This window comes from Acipenser ruthenus, chromosome 8, assembly GCF_902713425.1.
Source record: "Acipenser ruthenus chromosome 8, fAciRut3.2 maternal haplotype, whole genome shotgun sequence".
Lineage (NCBI taxonomy): Eukaryota > Metazoa > Chordata > Actinopteri > Acipenseriformes > Acipenseridae > Acipenser > Acipenser ruthenus.
The window spans coordinates 40966544-40986081 of NC_081196.1; the positions used below are offsets into that span (position 1 = coordinate 40966544).

Consider the following 19538-nt stretch of genomic DNA (forward strand, 5'->3'; position numbering starts at 1 on the left):
CAGAAGTCATTTAAATTGCATTAATAAGTAAGCCATGTAAATTTAGAGCTTTTGCTAACTTACTACTATACCAGAAACATTTTTTAATGAAAATACATGTTTAATGTTATCCATTGTATATCACCAGTAACATTTAAAGCCGTCAGTGCAAACATGTGTTGAGTTATCAAAGTAAGTAAGCATATAACTGAAGATTCTTGTGTCAAGTTATCACCTTTTCTCATCAGTACAAGAATATAATATAACTCTTATCACAGTCTCAGCCCATCGGAAATGTAACCACCTAGCACTCTATTACTGTATGGAAAGGTGCTAGTAAGGGCCTTGTGGCTTAATCCACTTTCTCACTGACTTCAAATAAAAAGGATGACTGCTGTTTTTGAGGAAAAAATCTTAAAATATTTCTACATTACGTAGATCATCATAAGCACCTGAGAGTTTGGCATCTTATATCGGTAAATTTAATAGCGCCATAAAACAAAGAAATACATTGGGTCATGTTACGCTAGTTTCAATGACCCTAAGGCATTTTTGCTGCATACTTTTGTGTGTAAGGAACAATTTTGCAATTTAGAGACAGATACAAAGTGTATGTATTGCTTACTGGAAACTGCTGTTCCTCAGGACGCTGTCATAAACAAGATGTGTCAACTCAGGGGGGGATATATAGGTGAGTGGGAATTCAGATAAAGAATGAATAAATAAACAGTCCAGAGAAACACAATCCCTGCTGCTCCAGCTAAATGTCTTAATGGAGTCAAGCCATGCTGTGTTGCAGTCTGCAGGCTCTGCTGATCTGCTCCCCTGTTGTCTCCTTGGCAGAGCTCGAACGACGTGGTGCAGGAGAGTTTCGGCTCTGAGCTGAAGTACGACACAGCGCTGAGGCTCGCTGCGTTACAGATGTACATCTTAACTGTTAGCACCAAGCAGTCCCAAAAGGTCTCATTAAAATACATTGAGTAAGTATTTGGTCTCAGATTATATGGTAACTCTTTACGCTTGTACAATAATTACTATGGTGGTGACAAGGGATTTTACACAATGAGGAAAATAGAGAGGAAGCAAGTGTAATTCAGAACAGGGGCCTAATGCTACCATTTTATATAGTTGGGTCAGAATGTAGAGGGAGTCTGGTGGCTTTCAGTGAGTCATATCACAATCTAAAATGGGATTCCAGTAAAACTATTCTTTTTAATTACATAATGCAGAAGAAGACAACATCTGCACTCTCATTCCAGGTCTTTGTTCCAACCATATCCTTTATTATTAAATTGAATCAACTGAACCCAAAGTACTTAATCATTTATTATACCCACCCTGGAACTTACCTACCCTTGATACAATGTGTAACACGATCTGCAATAGATCTGTCCCTAACCACTTAACACCACAAGACTTATTGAAATACAATCAGACCACTTAAGGCACAATTTCTTTTTTTTTCCTTTTTCTACCTTTTACAGTGTGTGGGGACTGATGAGCGAGATTTGCTAAGCTTTTGCTGAAGTGCAAAGTTTTTTACACTTGAAATGAAATAACCGTTTAAGTGTGTGTAGGGGCCCTTAAAGTCTAGTTCTGAAACATTAGCTGTTTTTTATTATTATTTTTTTATTAAAGAAATGGAGCAAACGCTTAGTCAATCCGTCCCTACTGTATAGCCTTGTCTTTCACAACATTATGTGTTAGAATGCTTGTATTGCTCAAGCCTTTGTTCTATATTCTTGTGAACAGGCCACTAAGAATAAATATAGAGGATGATGATAATATCAGTGATTTTCTCCATCACAGGAAAGAATGGGGTTTGGACACCTTCCTCCCTCCTGCAGTATTAACCAGTATGAAGGAGAAGAATATCAAGAAGGCTCTCTCACACATTTTAAAAGCAAACCAAAATCTAGTTCCTCCTGGAAAAAAGGTAATTTTCTGCTGCCATGGCTCGGAATTTTAATGCGCGATGGATCCGCTGAGGTTTACCTTACTCCTATTTACAGTTGTACATCTGAAGACTGAGAATTAGCTGCATAAATCAGATACATACGTTTGTGCATCAATAAAAAAAATAGTAAAACAGAACTATTACGATGAATAAAAACAATTAAAAAACAGGTAAAATCTACCTTAGAACTTATCTTATAAATGAATAATAAACCAAAACACAATGAAAGGATAGATCTGTTGATAGCATTGGTATAGAAATGTAACTTCCCAACCCCACCCCGATGTAAATGCGGTAAATGTGAAAAGACTGGAGTGTTATTTGCTGGAGGTACTGCATGTTTTTTTTTCTTTTTTCATCTACAGTTTAGAAAGAAAACTGAGCCATCTTGTGTTTTTGTAAGGTATTGCAGTCCCTGTTTTAGTATTCCAATATGAAAAAGTGCAGACAACTCTTTACTACTGTGCACTGATGAAGGCAGAATGCAGTTTGTTTGCTGGATTACTTTTTTTATGATTTAATGTTTGAGTGTTTGTATAAAGCAAAAACCCATTTCACATGCAACAGAACCATGTGGTTTTAGAACCATGTGGTGTAGTACATGCAATTACAAATACTATATTCTTGTTTTGAGAAGCATTGTTAATTAATTTATTTTTAAAAATGATGCATGACCCCAAGATGCCTAAAATCAATGTCATGGTAGATATAAAAGATCAAGCAACATCAGATTATCACATTTTTAAAATTTCTGTAATACAAAATATGATGTAGAAAACATTATTATTATTATTATTATTATTATTATTATTATTATTATTATTATTATTATTATTTGCATTAACAGCAATATATCTGCATTTTGCAACCCACTTTTTAATGTTAGCAGCATTGCCCCTCTGGGCGAATTTCCAGAACACAGAAACGTTTTCTGACATTAAATTGGATTTTATTTATTTTGTTTTTGTTCAAATATTTCTTAATTTTTTTTTCTTCAAAAATCAATGAATTCATTCAATTATAAGAACATTCATAATGATATTATATGTTTTTATGATAATTAGGTAAATATGTCACTTACAGTACATTACGTTTTTTTCCCACCCAATTAGTGTTCTGCTCGTTGACCTGTCACAGAAAATAAACATAAGTGACAGATGTAATTCTCATAATTCTCTTCAATTGCAAAATCAATTCAAAACAGTGACATCACAGTCACGGATAATGTTATTTGCTAACATATATTAATATCGGTACGTTTTTGTACGTACATTCTGTACGTTTTTCATTACCGGAATAATGTTTTTTTTTTTTTTTAAATGTTTATATTAATATGTTGTTTACTCCGGTTCGGCAGAGAAAGGGCCATTTAAAACGGGTGTGTCCTTCATTACCATAGGAATGAATACATGAATAGTGATTGAGTGAAGAGGCTTTGCTCCACATTGCTCCAGAGCAAAAACAGTTGAAAATAAGTCTTAGTGTGGAGCATTATAACAAACAAAAATGATAGCAGAGCAAAATCTTTGGACGCTGGACTGTTATTGTTGAAAGTCCTGCAAATACAGGAAGTGCTGTTTTCTTATATTGTGATTCCAAAATCATTACTTTTTGAGAAGGGTTGATCTCATTTATCTGCAACCGCATCATTTAGATGTATGTTAAATAAATAAAACAAAAATAAATGAACAAAAAAAACATTATTTACATTTGTTTACAATAGCAACCGTCTTCATGTGTTAGCAATAAGCAGAAATAACTCACAAAATGTACTGTATTTACTAACACGCACAAACAAGGATTTTAAGCCTTAACAATCCTGTAGTCTGAGTGGTGCTTTATTGAAAACAATTGGAAGCTGAAAGCAAAATGTTTGCTGACCAGATGTTGCCAAGGCAACAGGATGAAAGCTACTACTGTAGATGTCAGTTATGTTTTTGAAAGGAAAATAAATGGATACAAAAATACAGGCTATGTGATTACTACTGGTTGCAGAAGCCATTTATTTAAATAACGTGCAAAATAGGTGATCTGGTCGGTTTTCATCTTCATATATATATATATATATATATATATATATATATATATATATATATATATATATATATATATATATATAGACACACACACATACATAACCATGCCACCATGTGGCAGGATGGCTTGCAGTGGTGAGGTGTGGTGACGTCACGGACCAGGAAGTAACTGAACCAAAACAATGGATGGGCGGGTGAAACTGAACGCAACGGCGGTCAGCTGGTTTTTATTAACTAAATAAACAAAACAAAAGATTTAAACAAACAAAACAGAAACCAAAGGGCACGTTGGCCAAACAAATAAACAGAAATAAGTATATCTAACTATAGCAATTGTTTTTCGCTCTCCTTACTCGCTCTCCCGTATTCTCCTCTGTACACTAAACCCCCGCAGCACAGACAGCTGCAGGTTCTTATACTCTGGCCGAGGGGTTAACTAGCTGTTAATTATCTTATTACCCCTCGGCCACAGTCTGCATGAGTTTAGTAAGGATGCGTGACTGTCAGCTAGTTAAATAATCAGTAGCTGATCAGCCACGCATCCTCACGAGGTTTTAAAATATAAATAACAAATAACAAAATCGGCTTTCGCCGTAATAAACAAATCATAATAAATCAATAAATAAACAAAGGGGCGGGACACTCCGCCTCACACCAATATGAAAAAAGCTGAGAAGCTCTTTTTAATTTAAATCTCCTCCTGAATTCCCCTTGGTATCTGTATTTTAAAAAATATTTTCTGTTTTCATTCTCATGTTTAGGACCTCAAGTAAAAACATCTTGCTAAACCTAAAGGCGCCAGCTGTTTATTTTAAGAAATGTATTGGACAGAATATATTATGTCACAATGTATTCAGAACAATACATTAGTCTATTTTGTTTTTCAAGGTTGTGACCAAAGTCGTGGACTGAAAAAAAAAAAAAACTGTTGAGAACTGGTTAGATAAGCAAGTTGCAGGTGTAATATGGGAGGAATGCAGACTACTCAATCATTGCATGATCAAGCCCACCAAAACCCAAGGGAATCAACACAGGAAGCAGAGTTCAAGAATCCTGCACAGATACTAACACATTGTAATTGTTATTTTACAGTCTATATATATATATATATATATATATATATATTGTGCGCCACCCCCTGGGAGCTCCTGTCCTCGGTCGGAAAAGGAATAGCCTGGACTCAAACCGGCATGAAATCATTTTTTGATAATAGATTCAAAGTGAAAACGAGAAGTATACTGTCAATGTGTTAGGTATACAGACTCACTGCGACAAACTTCCAGGGACTGTAACCAATTGTTTCAAGTTCAAGTTCATAGCAATGGCAATGTAACTTTTCTATTGACATTTGTGCTTGAAAAGTTTCAAGTTTTATCCATAACAAGCTTTTCTTTTTCTTTGTGAAAACCCTGTATATAAAAAGAATATTTTCTTATGTCATCAATCAAATTAGTTTGCCAGATTCTTTATGGTATCTATATTTTTATAAAAAAATAACCACAAATCATACTTGAATATTTCCCCCACCATTTCCAATAACTAATTAAAACCCCGGTAAAAAGCACTGTAAAAATGTATTGTCGTTGCAAATGCTGTCCATATTCATTTACCATTCATAATTAATACATTCTAATAGCCAGGCAATCAATTAACTATGTGAAACCACAGGGTGCCACTACATGCATATAGGCATGATTATTTGTGCAATGATCTGAACCCTAGGTAAAATGCAGTTAGATTGATCTACATTAATAAGCAGATCAAACCTATTTTGTTTAAAAAATGCCTTCTGAAGGTTTATTCTTTCGCTGATGCAGTTAGGTTTTCTGAAAGTGGAATGTGTCCTTACGTGTTCATAGCTACTGAATAGTTTTCCCATATTGAAGGTCATATTATAATTCTCAGCTTTGTCAGACAATCAGTAACCAGCAAATCAATCTTCCCTGTCAGCATCACAGTGTTGACTTTCTATGCAGGTCTGCCATCAAGCTTTCTTTCAAGGGTGGGTGGACACTAGTTGACATTTTATTCTGGACCATTTCATGTCTGTAGTGAACATGTACTCTATTTGTCCAGTAATAATGAAAAAAAAATAATAACTTTTAATGAGTGTATTGTCTTTTTAAATGTCGTCTATAGGTTATGTAGGTTATGCAGGTTATGCTTTGATATAATTGTAAGGGTGAATTAGTTAATCAGCAATATCTAGCACAGATTAAATTATCTTCTGTTTCACATAGCTTCTTTGACAATCTGGTCTGTAATAAATGAAACTTTAATATATTTTATATATGTATTTTTAAAATTTTAGAATCTATTTATTTTATATAATTCATTTTGTGTGTGTATATATATATATATTTTTACATATATGTTTTTTTTACAGGTTGAAAGTAATAGAAATATTAAACAACTGTATCTTTTAAACCAAACAAAACTTTACAGTTTGTTAAAGAATGAATGCAAATGTTTTACTGCAGTATGGCTTTCAATAAATGTATAATTCTGTTTTAGTACAGGTACATTAAAACTGTTTCAATTCTTTTCTGTTTTTCAGCTGTCAGCTTTGCAAGCAAAGGTGCACTACCTAAAGTACCTCAGTGATTTACGATTGTATGGTGGAAGAGTTTTTAAGTCAACATTATTGGTAATTAATTCAGTGATTTGTTCTCTTTTTTGTATTTGCAATTTATGAAACAGGATGTGTAATTCCTTCTCTATTTGGTATTGAGGGCATGCTTAGGTTTCGTATACAGTAAAAACTAAATGTAAACAATGAAAAGTAAAGTGCATATTAATTTTCTTGGCCATAGAAAAAATGACTTCCCTTTTGGAAGGTGCCAGCACAGTATCTTCATTTTAGTTTTTAATTTAGACTTTAAAATGTGTTACGGTAGATAACTAACACATATAAATATTTTGGTAAATTAACTCCTGAGTATAATGACATACATAATGCCCCACAGTATTATATTTATCTAACATTTTAAACCTTAGGATACATGTATAGTATATTTTTAAAAAATAGATCTAAGTGTGCGTGTGCATCTAAGTGAGCATGTGTGTTTTAAAATCAGTGTTTCTTTTTGTTTCTTTACAATAGCAGGGTGAAAAACACACAGAAGTAACTTTGCTCGTGGGTCCCAGATATGGAATAAGTCATGTAATCAACACCAAAACCAACCTGGTGGCTCTGCTGGCAGACTTTAGCCATGTCAACAAAATTGAAATGTTTACAGAGGACGAAAAGAATGTTAGAGTTGAGCTACACGTGTTGGATGTGAAGGTACCTGTACTATAAGTTAATACCTTGGGTCTAGGGGCCCTCTTATTGTTACAAGAGATGTCATGTTTTGCAATTTGGGTGTTCACGTTGCAGTTCTGGCTGCTCAAACTGTGCAAAAGGATTTCTGTTTTTATAAAAGACTTCCTTTACATGATTTATTATATATATATGACAAAAACAAATATATTTATAATTGTCTCATATGTTCTGTGCAACAGTGATTGATTGATTGATAGTTTACAATCAGGATATAACTTTATACCTGTGCCTTCAAATTCTTCTTATATTTTAACTTATTAGTGTTCTTTGAGATGTACTGTTTCCATTTTTAACACAGGATCCATACTATTTTAAAAAACAAAATACTGTATCTTAGTAAATCATATAGCTACAATGTCCTGAAATACTGACTTGGCATCTTTGTGTGCTAATTTTTGTTTTCTTGTTTTTCTAGCCTATCACTTTACTTATGGAATCAAGTGATGCAATGAACCTGGCTTGCCTAACAGCGGGCTACTACAGATTACTGGTTGATTCAAGACGCTCTATCTTTAACATGGCAAACAGTAAAAATAAAGGAAACAATGAACCAGGTATATATTTTAAAAACATTTGAATCTTTTAGCCAGATAATTAGCCAAAGAGTTTAATCTCTGGTGGAATTTTGTCAAAAGTCCCAAATGAGGTGAACCATAAACTAGTAACACTTTACATTAACAATCTCCAACTAAACAGTAATTACACTGTAGTAGCATGATATTTACACAAGTGATAGTGTAGCTACAATGCAACAACTTTGCTCTTTTGCAATGGCACTGTTTTTACACTTGTGGTTTTGTAGTTCCGGTACACTGTTATTACTATGTACCAACAGATACAGTGTAATTACATTATAGTTAGAGACATAGTGAAGAACTTATTTCTCTGTCATCTCCTCTGGGGTTTGATGGCTTTGTATAGGTGAATCATGAATATTGTACAAAATGCCTACCTGTGAATCATGACATATATCATACTGTATCATGACTTTAGTGAATCACACCACATCTCAAACAAAGTCTGTTTCCCTCTTATTTCTATTTGTTCTAAATCCACTACTATTAATCTTCTTATGTTTGCATTTTAGGTTGTGATCATAAGGACAAGTATAACTTGCTTGCCACTGACTGGACATACAGCACCTCCTTTACAATGGCTGAAGACCAAGATCTTCAAGCATGTATTAACGAAGTAAAGGACAAAGACATTCCTTTCTCAGAAGATCCTGGGAGTCAAAATGAAACTACTCCTGTTTATATCACAGAGGTTTTAAACAGCGGACATAGTCAAAAAATCATTAAACAAGGAGACAGTACAGAAGTAGGAAACGGAAGTATGCACACGCGATCCTACTTGTCCGTGCCTGGAACAAATGCGCAGGACTCTCCAAGGAACGCCAAAGTGTCTTTTATATTTGGAGATCATAACTTAGACAGTGTTAACCCACAAAACCTTGGGTATCAAAGATTAATGGATGAAAGCCCAGAAATGTCAGATGAGCAAAGATCTATGTACCTGCATAATGAAAGTGACATTAAAGCCATAGACCAGTCTTCAGACACAGAAGGTTATCAGTTTGCAGCTCATGTCGTTTACGCAAACATTAACGAGGCTAAAATATTTGGGAACTCAGAAGGCATTGAGGAGCCTTTGCTACATGACATCTGCTATGCAGAAAATACAGATGATGCAGAGGACGATGATGAAGCTAGCTGTGAGGAAGACATTGTGTTGGGAGAAATGGACAAAACCAATCTCCTCAGCATTTCTGGCTCGAGCGATGATATTATTGACCTGACATCCCTCCCACCACCAGGTGGCGATGAAGATGAAGATAATGACTTTCTTCTCCACTCTCTTAATCTTGCCATTGCTGCTCCTCCACCAGGCTTCAGAGACAGTTCTGATGAGGAAGACACCCCAAACCATGGGTCCCAAGGTACAGAGGAAAAAGGCCAAAGCAATAGTGATGACATTCCGGTGTCACTGATAGATGCAGTCCCGACTCCTAGTGAAGGCAACATAGAAAAAGCACTTGATGATGCAGTTGTTTCCACTCTGCAAGCAATAGAGGCCTTGGCAGCATCTGAAGAGCAGACCCTTCAACAAGCAGACAATAGTTCAGGTTCTTACACCATAGTAACTTTTATTAATTGACTATAATAAATGTTCCATTCATAAACATTTGTTTAGCCTTGAATATATACCATACCCCTTTTGTTCTTGTTTTTTTAATTATTATTTTGCCATAATTCATATTTGTTTCTCATGGTTTTTGATATTTTGATTTAAATTGCCTTAGTTTCGTTTTGTGTGTCATCTTTTTTGTCTTTTGTTTGTGTTTTTGTTTTGTTTTGTAAAAATGTCTTTTCATAGCCATCCATATTTTTGGGCTAAATAAAATTTGTATTGTGAAAAAATGTACAAAGTGCCTCAGATGTATTTTATTAATTAGATGTTTATTTTTCTGTGGCATACAGGTGTAGCAATATCTCGGGCATATAGTCCCGAGTCATCTTCAGATTCTGGGAATGAAACAAACTCTTCTGAAATGACTGAGAACTCTGAACTGGCTGCAGCACAGAAACTCTCTGAGAATTCCATGCGCCTGTTTGTAGCCACCACTGGAGGTTTCCAGCCACTTATGGAAGAGAAAACTGAGTTTCCCATCTCTCCCAGTGAGACAGTAGACAGGACCCTAAAGCCATCCCACAACCTGCCAGGCCGCCAGGAGGCAGATCCAGAGACCAAAGATGTGCCTTCCAAACAAATCCTTCATTCAGATGACATTGAAATGGAGCCAGAGACCATGGAGACCAAATCTGTGTCAGACTACTTCAGTAAGCTGCAGATGGGGTCCCTTGTCAACTCCTGCACAGGCAAGAGAAAAGGTAAACAAGGCGAGATAGACCCCAGGATGCAGTTAGAAGCCAGCGCAATGATTAAAAGACAGCAGGCTAAGAAAGCAGAGTCTAATGAAGAACCACACCCGCCTACGAAATATAACACTTTCACATCAAGGGAGGCTCATCGTTTAAGCCATTTCGATTTAGAGAGAACTTCTTTCCGTGCAAAAAGCCAAAGGTGGTACCCCATTCCTGACCATAAGACAGGGGACAAACAGCTTCCAGGAGTATCTAATGGGAAAAACTTGCTGAAGGGATCAAACGTTTGTAGGACAGAGTTTGATAAAAAAGAAGTCGAGCCTGAAGGGAATGACTGCCACACCTCTGGGCTCGGACAGGATGAAAACCTTCAATCCGACACCACCTATGTATCCTCGGCCAAAGAACGCAACGACGAAGAAACCAACTTTTCTGAGGATGAACACCAGTCTAAGCTCCCTCCAACCGAGCAGAGCGTTGCCAGGCTCTGCGAATACCACTTGGCGAAACGCATGTCTTCTTTGCAAAGCGAGGGACATTTTTCTCTGCAGAGTTCCCAATGTTCATCAGTTGATGCAGGCTGCAGCACTGGCAGTAGCTCATGCGCTACTCCTGTTGATTCCCCGCTGTGCACCTCTAACAGTAAGCATATGCTTACTGAACCTTCTCTGAAAGGCTATGTGACAGCAGATGAAAAAACCCATTTACTTCAAAGCAAGGATGGCAAGGATCTTCATCAGCAAGGTGATGGGACCTTCCATAGGAGGACACTGCCAAACATGCATGCAGCGTCTAGTTCTGAACCAATATTTGGTACCTTACGAGATGGGTGTCATCGGATGACCAAAATTAAAGAAACCACAGGTACAGCAAAAAGGAGTAGCATTTTCAATAATCTTAATGTGCTGCAGGGATGTAAAAATAATTCAAAGGAAGGGAGTTACAACGAATCTTATAAGCAGATGTTAGTTTATCTTACTATATCTCAGATGTGTCAGGGAGGCAAGTTAAAAAGTTCAGTAGGATTAGGAAACAGTAGGAGGATTGATGATGACCATAAAGACTATAGGAAGCATGTGAGTAATAAGCCAGGATTTCTAGACTTTTTTAGAGGTAGAAGTTACATAATTGCAAAGTCTCCCTGCATGTCACCATCAGATGCACCATTTGATAACCAAAGTGTAGCACAATTGAGTCCATTGGTCTCAGGTGTAAGTAAAGTATCTAAAAATGTCTTCTCTGCTACCTTGCCAAGTAAGTTGAAGACAAGTCCTGATTTGCATGCTCAGAAATCCGTAAACAATCTTGAAGTTAAAGATTTAAAAAAAAGGAGAAGCTCACTTACCGTTCTTGAAGGGAAATTAGAACAGAATATTGATTCTGAGCTGTTTCTTTATCTGTGTCAAAGGAATGCGTATGAAAGTGGCATAAGGGCTCCCGGAAATGTTCATGACAATCAGGCTACTGGTGAGGATGAACAGTTCAAGCCTGATTGTAAAACTAAGCGTGTTGTCAGGGAGATGCTTAATGATTCTCTCTGTTTTTCTACTACCCCTAGTGTAGCTTGCACAGAGCTTGAGAAGGCAAGAAGAGGAGGCATGTCTTCAGCTTTTTCTAAACAGGTCAAAGCCAACACCATTCCACTGCCATCAAACATTTGCACAAACTCAAATGTGCCAAGCCAAGAGTCCACTGACTTACCTAAACCAGACCATGTGCGGGCAGCACCTTTGAGTATAAGGACTTGCGACATCAGTGAGGGAAGTCTCAGTAATCCCCAGAAAGGAAAAATCTTAAGACGGAGCTACAGCAGTGTGACGTCAGGATCAGGGAACATCGAAAGACTCTTTGAGAGAACCAAAGGTACCATCGGCACTAAATGTTTGCAATCTCCAGAATCACCTGAGACCAAACCACAGAAGAGTGTTGACCTTCCTATAGGTAAAAGGTTGGCTAAGAGCTACTCTCAAGGCTCTGTTGCCACGAACTCCACCTGCTGGTCCATCGTGAATGACAACAAGGAAAGCCGAAGAAATTCAGTCATGTTCCCAGTGCATAAAGATTGTAAGCAATTCAGAACTTTGCCAAAGTTGGACACAAGCAATTGGCGGTGCCATGGTCCCTTTAGTTGTTTTCTCAATAAAGGGAGATATGCCGATGAAGACGAGGAAGAAGGAGATAGGCTTTCGAAGCTTTACAGTCCACAGTTACCTTCATCAGCTGCTGAGAATGAAAGAGAAACGGTAAACCAAGTGAAAGCTGCCGCCCAGGACAATTCCACTGAGAATGTTGCTGCCAATCACAAACATATAAATATTAACCTTAATGACATGAACTTCAAGGCTAGAATTGCCCGGATAAATAAGTTAAAAGACAAGGTTTACTCATTCCCGGATGGGTTTTCAGTTGCACAGAATGATGCAAGTGAACTGATTTCTCTTGTGCGTTCAAGTGTGGGCAAAAGGGAGAACACGCAGCCCGAGCCCCAGGAAACTAAACTTCCTCAGTACAAACAACTTCTGTCTGTTGAGTCCAAGGAGCTGGGGAGTGCCTGTAGACAAATAGCCATGGCAGACAAAAACCCAGAAGAAATGCTTTTGGCAATGACTTCCAGTTTCCACGTGCTCTGTTGCTTAACAGAAGCCTGCATGTGTTTAGTGAAAGTGATGAATGCTGAAAGCAAGCAGCTGGAAATTGTAGCTAAAGTCGATGAAGTTGTAACGAACTATATATCCCTGCTAAAAGCAGCTGAAGCAGCGGCAGACGGTTCTCCCAGTGACCATAGTGTAAAAGTAATGGCACGACATTTAACTACCATGTCCACTACTGTAAGCACACTAACTCGATCGCTGAAAACACTTCTAAACAAATGAATAGCATACTACTCTTTTTGGTTTACTTTTGCAAAGCCATACATAGGACCCCCCCACCCCCCTTAACCTTAAATGTGGGATCCCCACAGTGTGAACTACAGTGACAAACTTTGCTTATGTATATTTTGTTTTATATGTAAAAAGTTAAGGAATTATGTAAACACTATAGAAATTTAAATATATGATAAAGGTATCCTTCCTTTAGAACTTGAAAATAGTTTTTTTCATAATGCTCAATGCTAATATTAATTGCTTCTACATTACATTGCTTTTAACTAATGCAGTGTCCAAAAGCATGAAAAAACAATCTCTAAATTCTCTATTGGGTTTTACATGACGTAATGGTACTGTACTATTTAAGCATATAAAACTGCTGCATATTGTATATTTACATTGCTATTTAAGATTTCTAATCATGATTTTTAACCAAATATATATGGCACTCAGAAGCCTGTCTATTACGAGTTGTTAAAAAAGCTATAATAAAAAACAAAATGTTATTCATACAAGGTTTTTTTAAAGGTTCTATTGTTGTTACAGCACAGTCCTTGGTTACTCATTGACACAAAAAAAATGACAAGTTAACTTGACTCCCTATATATTTTCCTTGAATGTATTTTTTATTTGCATTTTATTCTTTCTGAACTTCAGACAATCATGAAAATATAATGTTCCCATTACCAGTACAAACTGCTGCACCAAAAAGCCCCCATATCCTTTGAAATACTGTGTTTTCAACTGACCTTATTTGAACACATTAAAAATATATATATATATATTAAAAAAGGCAGCTTGTAGTTTTATGGTCTTTTCTGATCACATTTATTATTTTGTGGTAACACTGGTGTTTTAAAAAAAAAAAAAAAGCTCCATCATATTACTTTGTTATTCTGTTTTAAAATACATTTATCTGTGCTACTTTCTATAGCCTGCTAACAGACCATTGCAGGAGGATAAAGTACTTTTCAGGGTACTTGACATCTCCCTTAAGCCTGAAAAAATTCTCAGGAACTCCATATCACCTGCCCTGTCTATTGTGACAGAACCCTAACATAAATGGGGCAGCAGTGTGGAGTAGTGGTTAAGGCTCTGGGCTCTTGACTGGAGGGTCTTGGGTTCAATCCCCGGTCGAGGACACTGCTGTTGTACCCTTGAGCAAGGTACTTTACCTATATTGCTCCAGTAAAAAAAAAAACCAACTGTATAAATGGGTAATTGTATGTAAAAATAATGTGATATCTTGTAACAATTGTAAGTCGCCCTGGATAAGGGTGTCTGCTAAGAAATAAATAATAATAATAATAATAAAATAACCACCAAATGCAAAGATAAAACAGACTGCACAAAGATGACAACTTTTCTTGAAGCCAACATAACTATTGAAAAGTTAATTAATAAACTGTAAACTATATTTAGGAATTGAAATAAAAGGATTTGTAAATCTCACCATATTTTTTTTAACAGCTGTATTTTCACATCTTTTATAAAAATCATTTATAAGGGACTGTGGCAAAGTGGTCTGCAGTGCGCAGGTGAAGAGGTGATGCAATGCGTAAACAGATGACAGACAACAAAGTTCATAGTCCAAACAATTCTTTATTTGTTTTTAATCCAGGTTGTTTTGGAGACCGTAAATAATAATCCCTGGTAATACACAGCAATGTGTATTGCAAAGTTTGAACCATGGGGTACAGTCCCAAAATAATAAACATGGTATAAACACACACAGAACACAATCACAAGTCCAGAGTGAGTGCTTTGGTGCAAGTGGTGAAATACAATTTATTTGTGTAAAATAACGCAGTGCTGTCTGGGTTAGTGCTGGCCTTTAGTGACAGCTCCTGTAATGTTTTAGCCATCTAATAATGACAAACAAGTACAATTATATGGGCAAACAAACAAACACGAAACACTCACAGTAACTTTATGGTCCTTCAGCAGTTCTCTCGCAACCATAACAAAGAAGCAGTTCACTCAGCCACGCCCCCTTTGTTAGCGAGTTCAATCCGTTTTCCTCCAAACCGCGATTGCCACATTGCTTCCCATCTGGGGCGATGACTTGGTGTACTGTGGCTCCGCCCCCTTTTCAGATGGCCGACTTCCACCTTTCCCTGGAAAAAATTGTCAGACCATCCAGTCCGGGGCACACTGTTCCCTTTACACAGCGCCCTCACAGGTCAGGAGGGAGTTTTATAACCTAGAGTCATTCTTTCTCTGTCACAGGGACTTTGGGCCCTATATTCATAATTGTATTTTTTTACTTTATCTTAAGCATAATTATTTGCAAACAGATGCTAAATAGTTGCAATTTTATATACTTGCTAAGCCTTGCTTGCATAGAAACAACTTTTTTTCCCCAGACCTTTTAAAAGCCAGTATAACTAAAAATCAGTCCAGAATCCCTGATATACTGCCTGACAACCTCATTCACTGGATGTAATTTCCCTATTCTCTGCAAGGAGCACAAAAGAAAAATACAGATTACAAAATCAAAAATACAGAATAGTATCATGAACTGAAATAATCACAATTATACCCTTGACCCCCTAAATTACCAGCCTTGCTAATTATCGCTCAAGCAATCCTAAACCTTGACCAGGTCTCTTCTAAGTTGTGTGTACCATGTGCTGAAAGGATTTAGCAGTGATTTACTCAGGGGGGCTATTTTAATTAAAATGTAGTTTAGGTATGAATACAATATACAATTGTAATTATTGTGACACCAACTCATCGTTAATGCTTTAAGTATCAAGAAATGCCAGAGTTTATGATAATATGAAAGGTTCGTCATGATTGTTTTTCAGTTGTAGTGTAATGTGTTTTTTAAAAAGTAATTTTTTTTATGAATCTCGTTGGTACTTCACATTTGTTGTGACACACGGGCCATATTACTAAGACCACTGCTGTAGATGAACATGGATTTTCTATCTATCTATCTATCTATCTATCTATCTATCTATCTATATATATATATATATATATATATATATATATATATATATATATATATATATATATATAGTCCATTTTCCAGTCTAAAATGCATAATAACAAACTTAACTCATTTGTGAATCATTGTGAATAGGACAAGTTACATGCTTTTCAATTGTTGTTGTCCAACATAATACTGCATTGAAGACAGGATTGTCAGAGGTGGAGCTGCAACCCTTTGATGCACATATTTTTGTTTTAATAATATTTCAACAGTGCATGCAAAACCACTACAGTATTTTGTGTTAAGTCTTAGAAAGTGAGTAACAAATCACCAAATATAAAGATCTGTGGTGTTACTATCAGGGAAAACATCAATGCTCGATTGCCTAACATAGTTTTGGCTTAAAAATGTTTTAGTTATAACACGTTTAACATTATTAGCTTTTTTTGCTCCCTCTTTATTGCAATATAGCATTGGTAACAATATGGTAAAAGCTTGGGAGATGTACTAGGGGCATCATAATTTGCACAGAGGTAAACAGATACATTGCATAATGCTTTATAGTCCGCCAAACTCATTTGTGATAAAAGATATAATAAGTAATAATAACCACAATGGCTACCAGTATATTTATTAGAAATATAACAACCGCCCAAAATAAAACAGATATCTTAAAAAACTAAAACACGCAATATTTCAATTTGAATTGTTTGCTTGCTTATTGCATTGATCTAGCAAACACATTCTTAGTAAGAGTACAGTTTGGACTTGTCTTCAAGGTCCTAAGGAATATAAGAGGCCAAGGACTTATCTTTCTTTTCTATTCTGTACAATGCTGTGTGAAGTCTGCAGTTTATCATTCTTGTATGTTAGGGTTTCTCTCAAGGATGCTGTTGTTTAGAATCGCAGCATGGGTCACAGAGGTGGAGCCTTTTGAGTAGCAGTATAATAGTATTAGAACCGACTCTGAGGTATTCAAACCTGTACAGCATTATATGTGAAATAGACGACAATGTATCACAATAACAACTGTGCAGTGCTGTGGTACACATTCATGTAGTACATACTGTGTTAGAAAGGTTTTAGAAAATGAAAGTCCAACTTCATAATAAATTGAGGAAATTGAAAATACCTTACAGACCACACCATACACCTTTAAGATTAAGGTAACAGAAGATACCAACAATATCACCAATATCAGACCATCAGTATTGTTCCAATGGGCAGTTAATTATATTATCTTTATTAAAACTAGAAGCATTCTTCCAGGATGAAATTAACTACTGCCTTACTATGTACTGTAACTATATGCTTTTAGTGCTCCATTCTCTCCAACATGTTGTAGAAACGAAGCTTGAGTCCCCCAAGTTTCTAAATTGCCATTAAGTCAGGTAAACAGGAGGCCCCAATGCACTCTCATACTTACTGTATATACTGATGTGGAAAAGATGCTTTTATTCCATTCACAGAAAAAATGCACAGCACTGTACACTAATCACTTTCATTTGTGTGGCCACTATGCAAAAACTATTAAAAGCTGCTTTTGCTATTATATAAACTTAAGCTTTAATCAGGACAATTTGTAGAGTACTTTTGTTAGGTTCTGTTCACGGAATCTTGCACTTCCATTAAGAAATGTCAACGACTATTTAAGTACTGTAACCCGGATGGAGCTGTAAAATCTGAGAAACAGAAACTTACTGCCATCTCTGTTTTTAACTATGTCAGCAATGCAGAGCGTTTAAAATCCAAAAAACAGAAGTGAAATACATTACATGATTTCAGTGGCGTAAAGCTCTGTTGGACAGGGGAATCAAATTGCACTGAAAACAAGGTAACAAGGCAACATATGAACTTTACTATGGTCAGGATGCTGTCTTTTATTATGTGTCCCTTTATTTTGCTTGTCATTCTTTTCCTTGTTTTTCAAGCTACAATCCTGTGGTTCCATACATTGATGCTGGCGAGCTCCAGTATCTTTCACTACCCGGATATACTTGTTGGCAAAAAGGGTCAAGGAATTTGTTGAATCTATTAAGTTGTGAAGTGGAAATGAAATTCATTTACACTACACTGATTTCATGGTGTTCAAAAGTAAAGTGTAAAAAAGTATATGATAGATAGAATATTGATATCTCAATGTCAATTTCTAAAAGTATCAATAAAAGCAATCAAGATTGTTGGGGTAGAGCAACTTTGTGAGTGCTTGTACTGAAAGTATTTGTATGGAATTTGACATACAGATGATTACAGTTACTTGTAATTAAGTCGTTCACATTGCAAAAAAGTTATTTGTAGTGTAATTAGAAGGTCAATTAACAAGGTTAACTGAATACTGTAAAAGGCTATTTTGTATAAATTATTAATCAGTTATACAGTATTATATAACGCATATCTTTCATGGCAACACTTATGACAAGAAATCCAAGACTAATGTTACAAAACAGAATACACTCTACTGTATATGCTGTTTGAGCTTCTGGATTGTCTCCCCCACACACCCCATAATAATTGATTGAATTCATATTTTCAGAAATTGACATTGAGATATCAAAGGCATTTTTGGAGAAGTATGATTTTCCTATTCAGAGATTTTGTTTTTGCAAGCTGCAGAAAGAAACCTACAAAATCAATTTTTACATCATTTTGTGTATGTAATTGTAATTATGTGTATTCCTGCTGTTTACTTTGCTGTTTGCAACATATTAAGGAGGACTTCGTAGAGCTGGTGTGGCTTCATTTAGCCAGCATGGACAAGTGACAATGGTGACCTGATCCTTCTGCCAAACACAACATTTACAAATAATGAGGTTGATTCAATTGAACTAAACCCGTGGCAGATCTAAATAACACCACTGCTTAAAAATAAAATGTGGACAAAAACTGCTGTTTTTATTATTTTAAAAGACAAAGAATACACTTAAGACACTCACACTTTTATAGATCTTTTAAATGACTTAAACAACTGCTGTATTTAGATCTGCTACCCGATCAATTGCATAGACGCCAATGTACTGAGCATAGCAATGTTGCTTTTGAGTCTGTAAGGACAATGTTCTACAAAGGGGGGCAAAGCGTTATATCATGCCATACACCAATGGACTAAATGTGCCACAGATTGTTTCTGTGGGTCTTGGAGAGCCTACCTGACCCCTGGCTTTGATGAAAACGTTCTTACAATGGAGTTATGGGCTTGGATATTCTCCACAACCAAATCATAATTGCATAACCAAATCAGTTTCCTAGCTTTATATTCCTAGCAGGTATATGTCTAACACACAAGGAACAGGTAGCTGACTGTCTCCTTTGATAATGTAGCATGTCGATTCCTGAAAATGGAGACCGGGGTCTGACATGCCTTCCAACCTTTATTGAGTCAGTATGCCACTGTGCATGCGCACACGCAATTTCACATCAATTCATCATGTCAGACAGACTGTTTCTGCAAAGTAATAATGGGGAAATGGATAAAGACATTTTACCCCCCCCCCCCCCCCCCCCCCCCAATACATTATAAGATGTTTATAGAATGACAGGGTTTTTGTTAC

General features: G+C 36.2%; 1 protein-coding gene across 6 annotated transcripts in view; it reads left to right on the forward strand.

Moving 5' to 3' along the window:
• Window positions 1-14304, forward strand: part of LOC117406591 (FERM and PDZ domain-containing protein 4-like) — a 155847-nt gene extending 141543 nt beyond the window's left edge. For 4 of the 6 annotated variants that reach the window (XM_059028983.1, XM_059028984.1, XM_059028985.1 and 1 more), the window contains exons 10-17: window positions 823-959; window positions 1789-1915; window positions 6530-6619; window positions 7076-7258; window positions 7713-7851; window positions 8385-9422; window positions 9778-11046; window positions 11746-14304. In XM_059028983.1, coding sequence (XP_058884966.1) covers window positions 823-959; window positions 1789-1915; window positions 6530-6619; window positions 7076-7258; window positions 7713-7851; window positions 8385-9422; window positions 9778-11046; window positions 11746-13055 — 4293 coding nt within the window. In that variant the 3' untranslated portion in view covers window positions 13056-14304. Of the gene's footprint in view, window positions 1-822; window positions 960-1788; window positions 1916-6529; window positions 6620-7075; window positions 7259-7712; window positions 7852-8384; window positions 9423-9777; window positions 11047-11740 lie in introns of all 6 variants that reach the window. The other 2 variants (XM_059028988.1, XM_059028987.1) reach the window with 2 other exon arrangements.
• Window positions 14305-19538: the final 5234 nt, after the last annotated feature.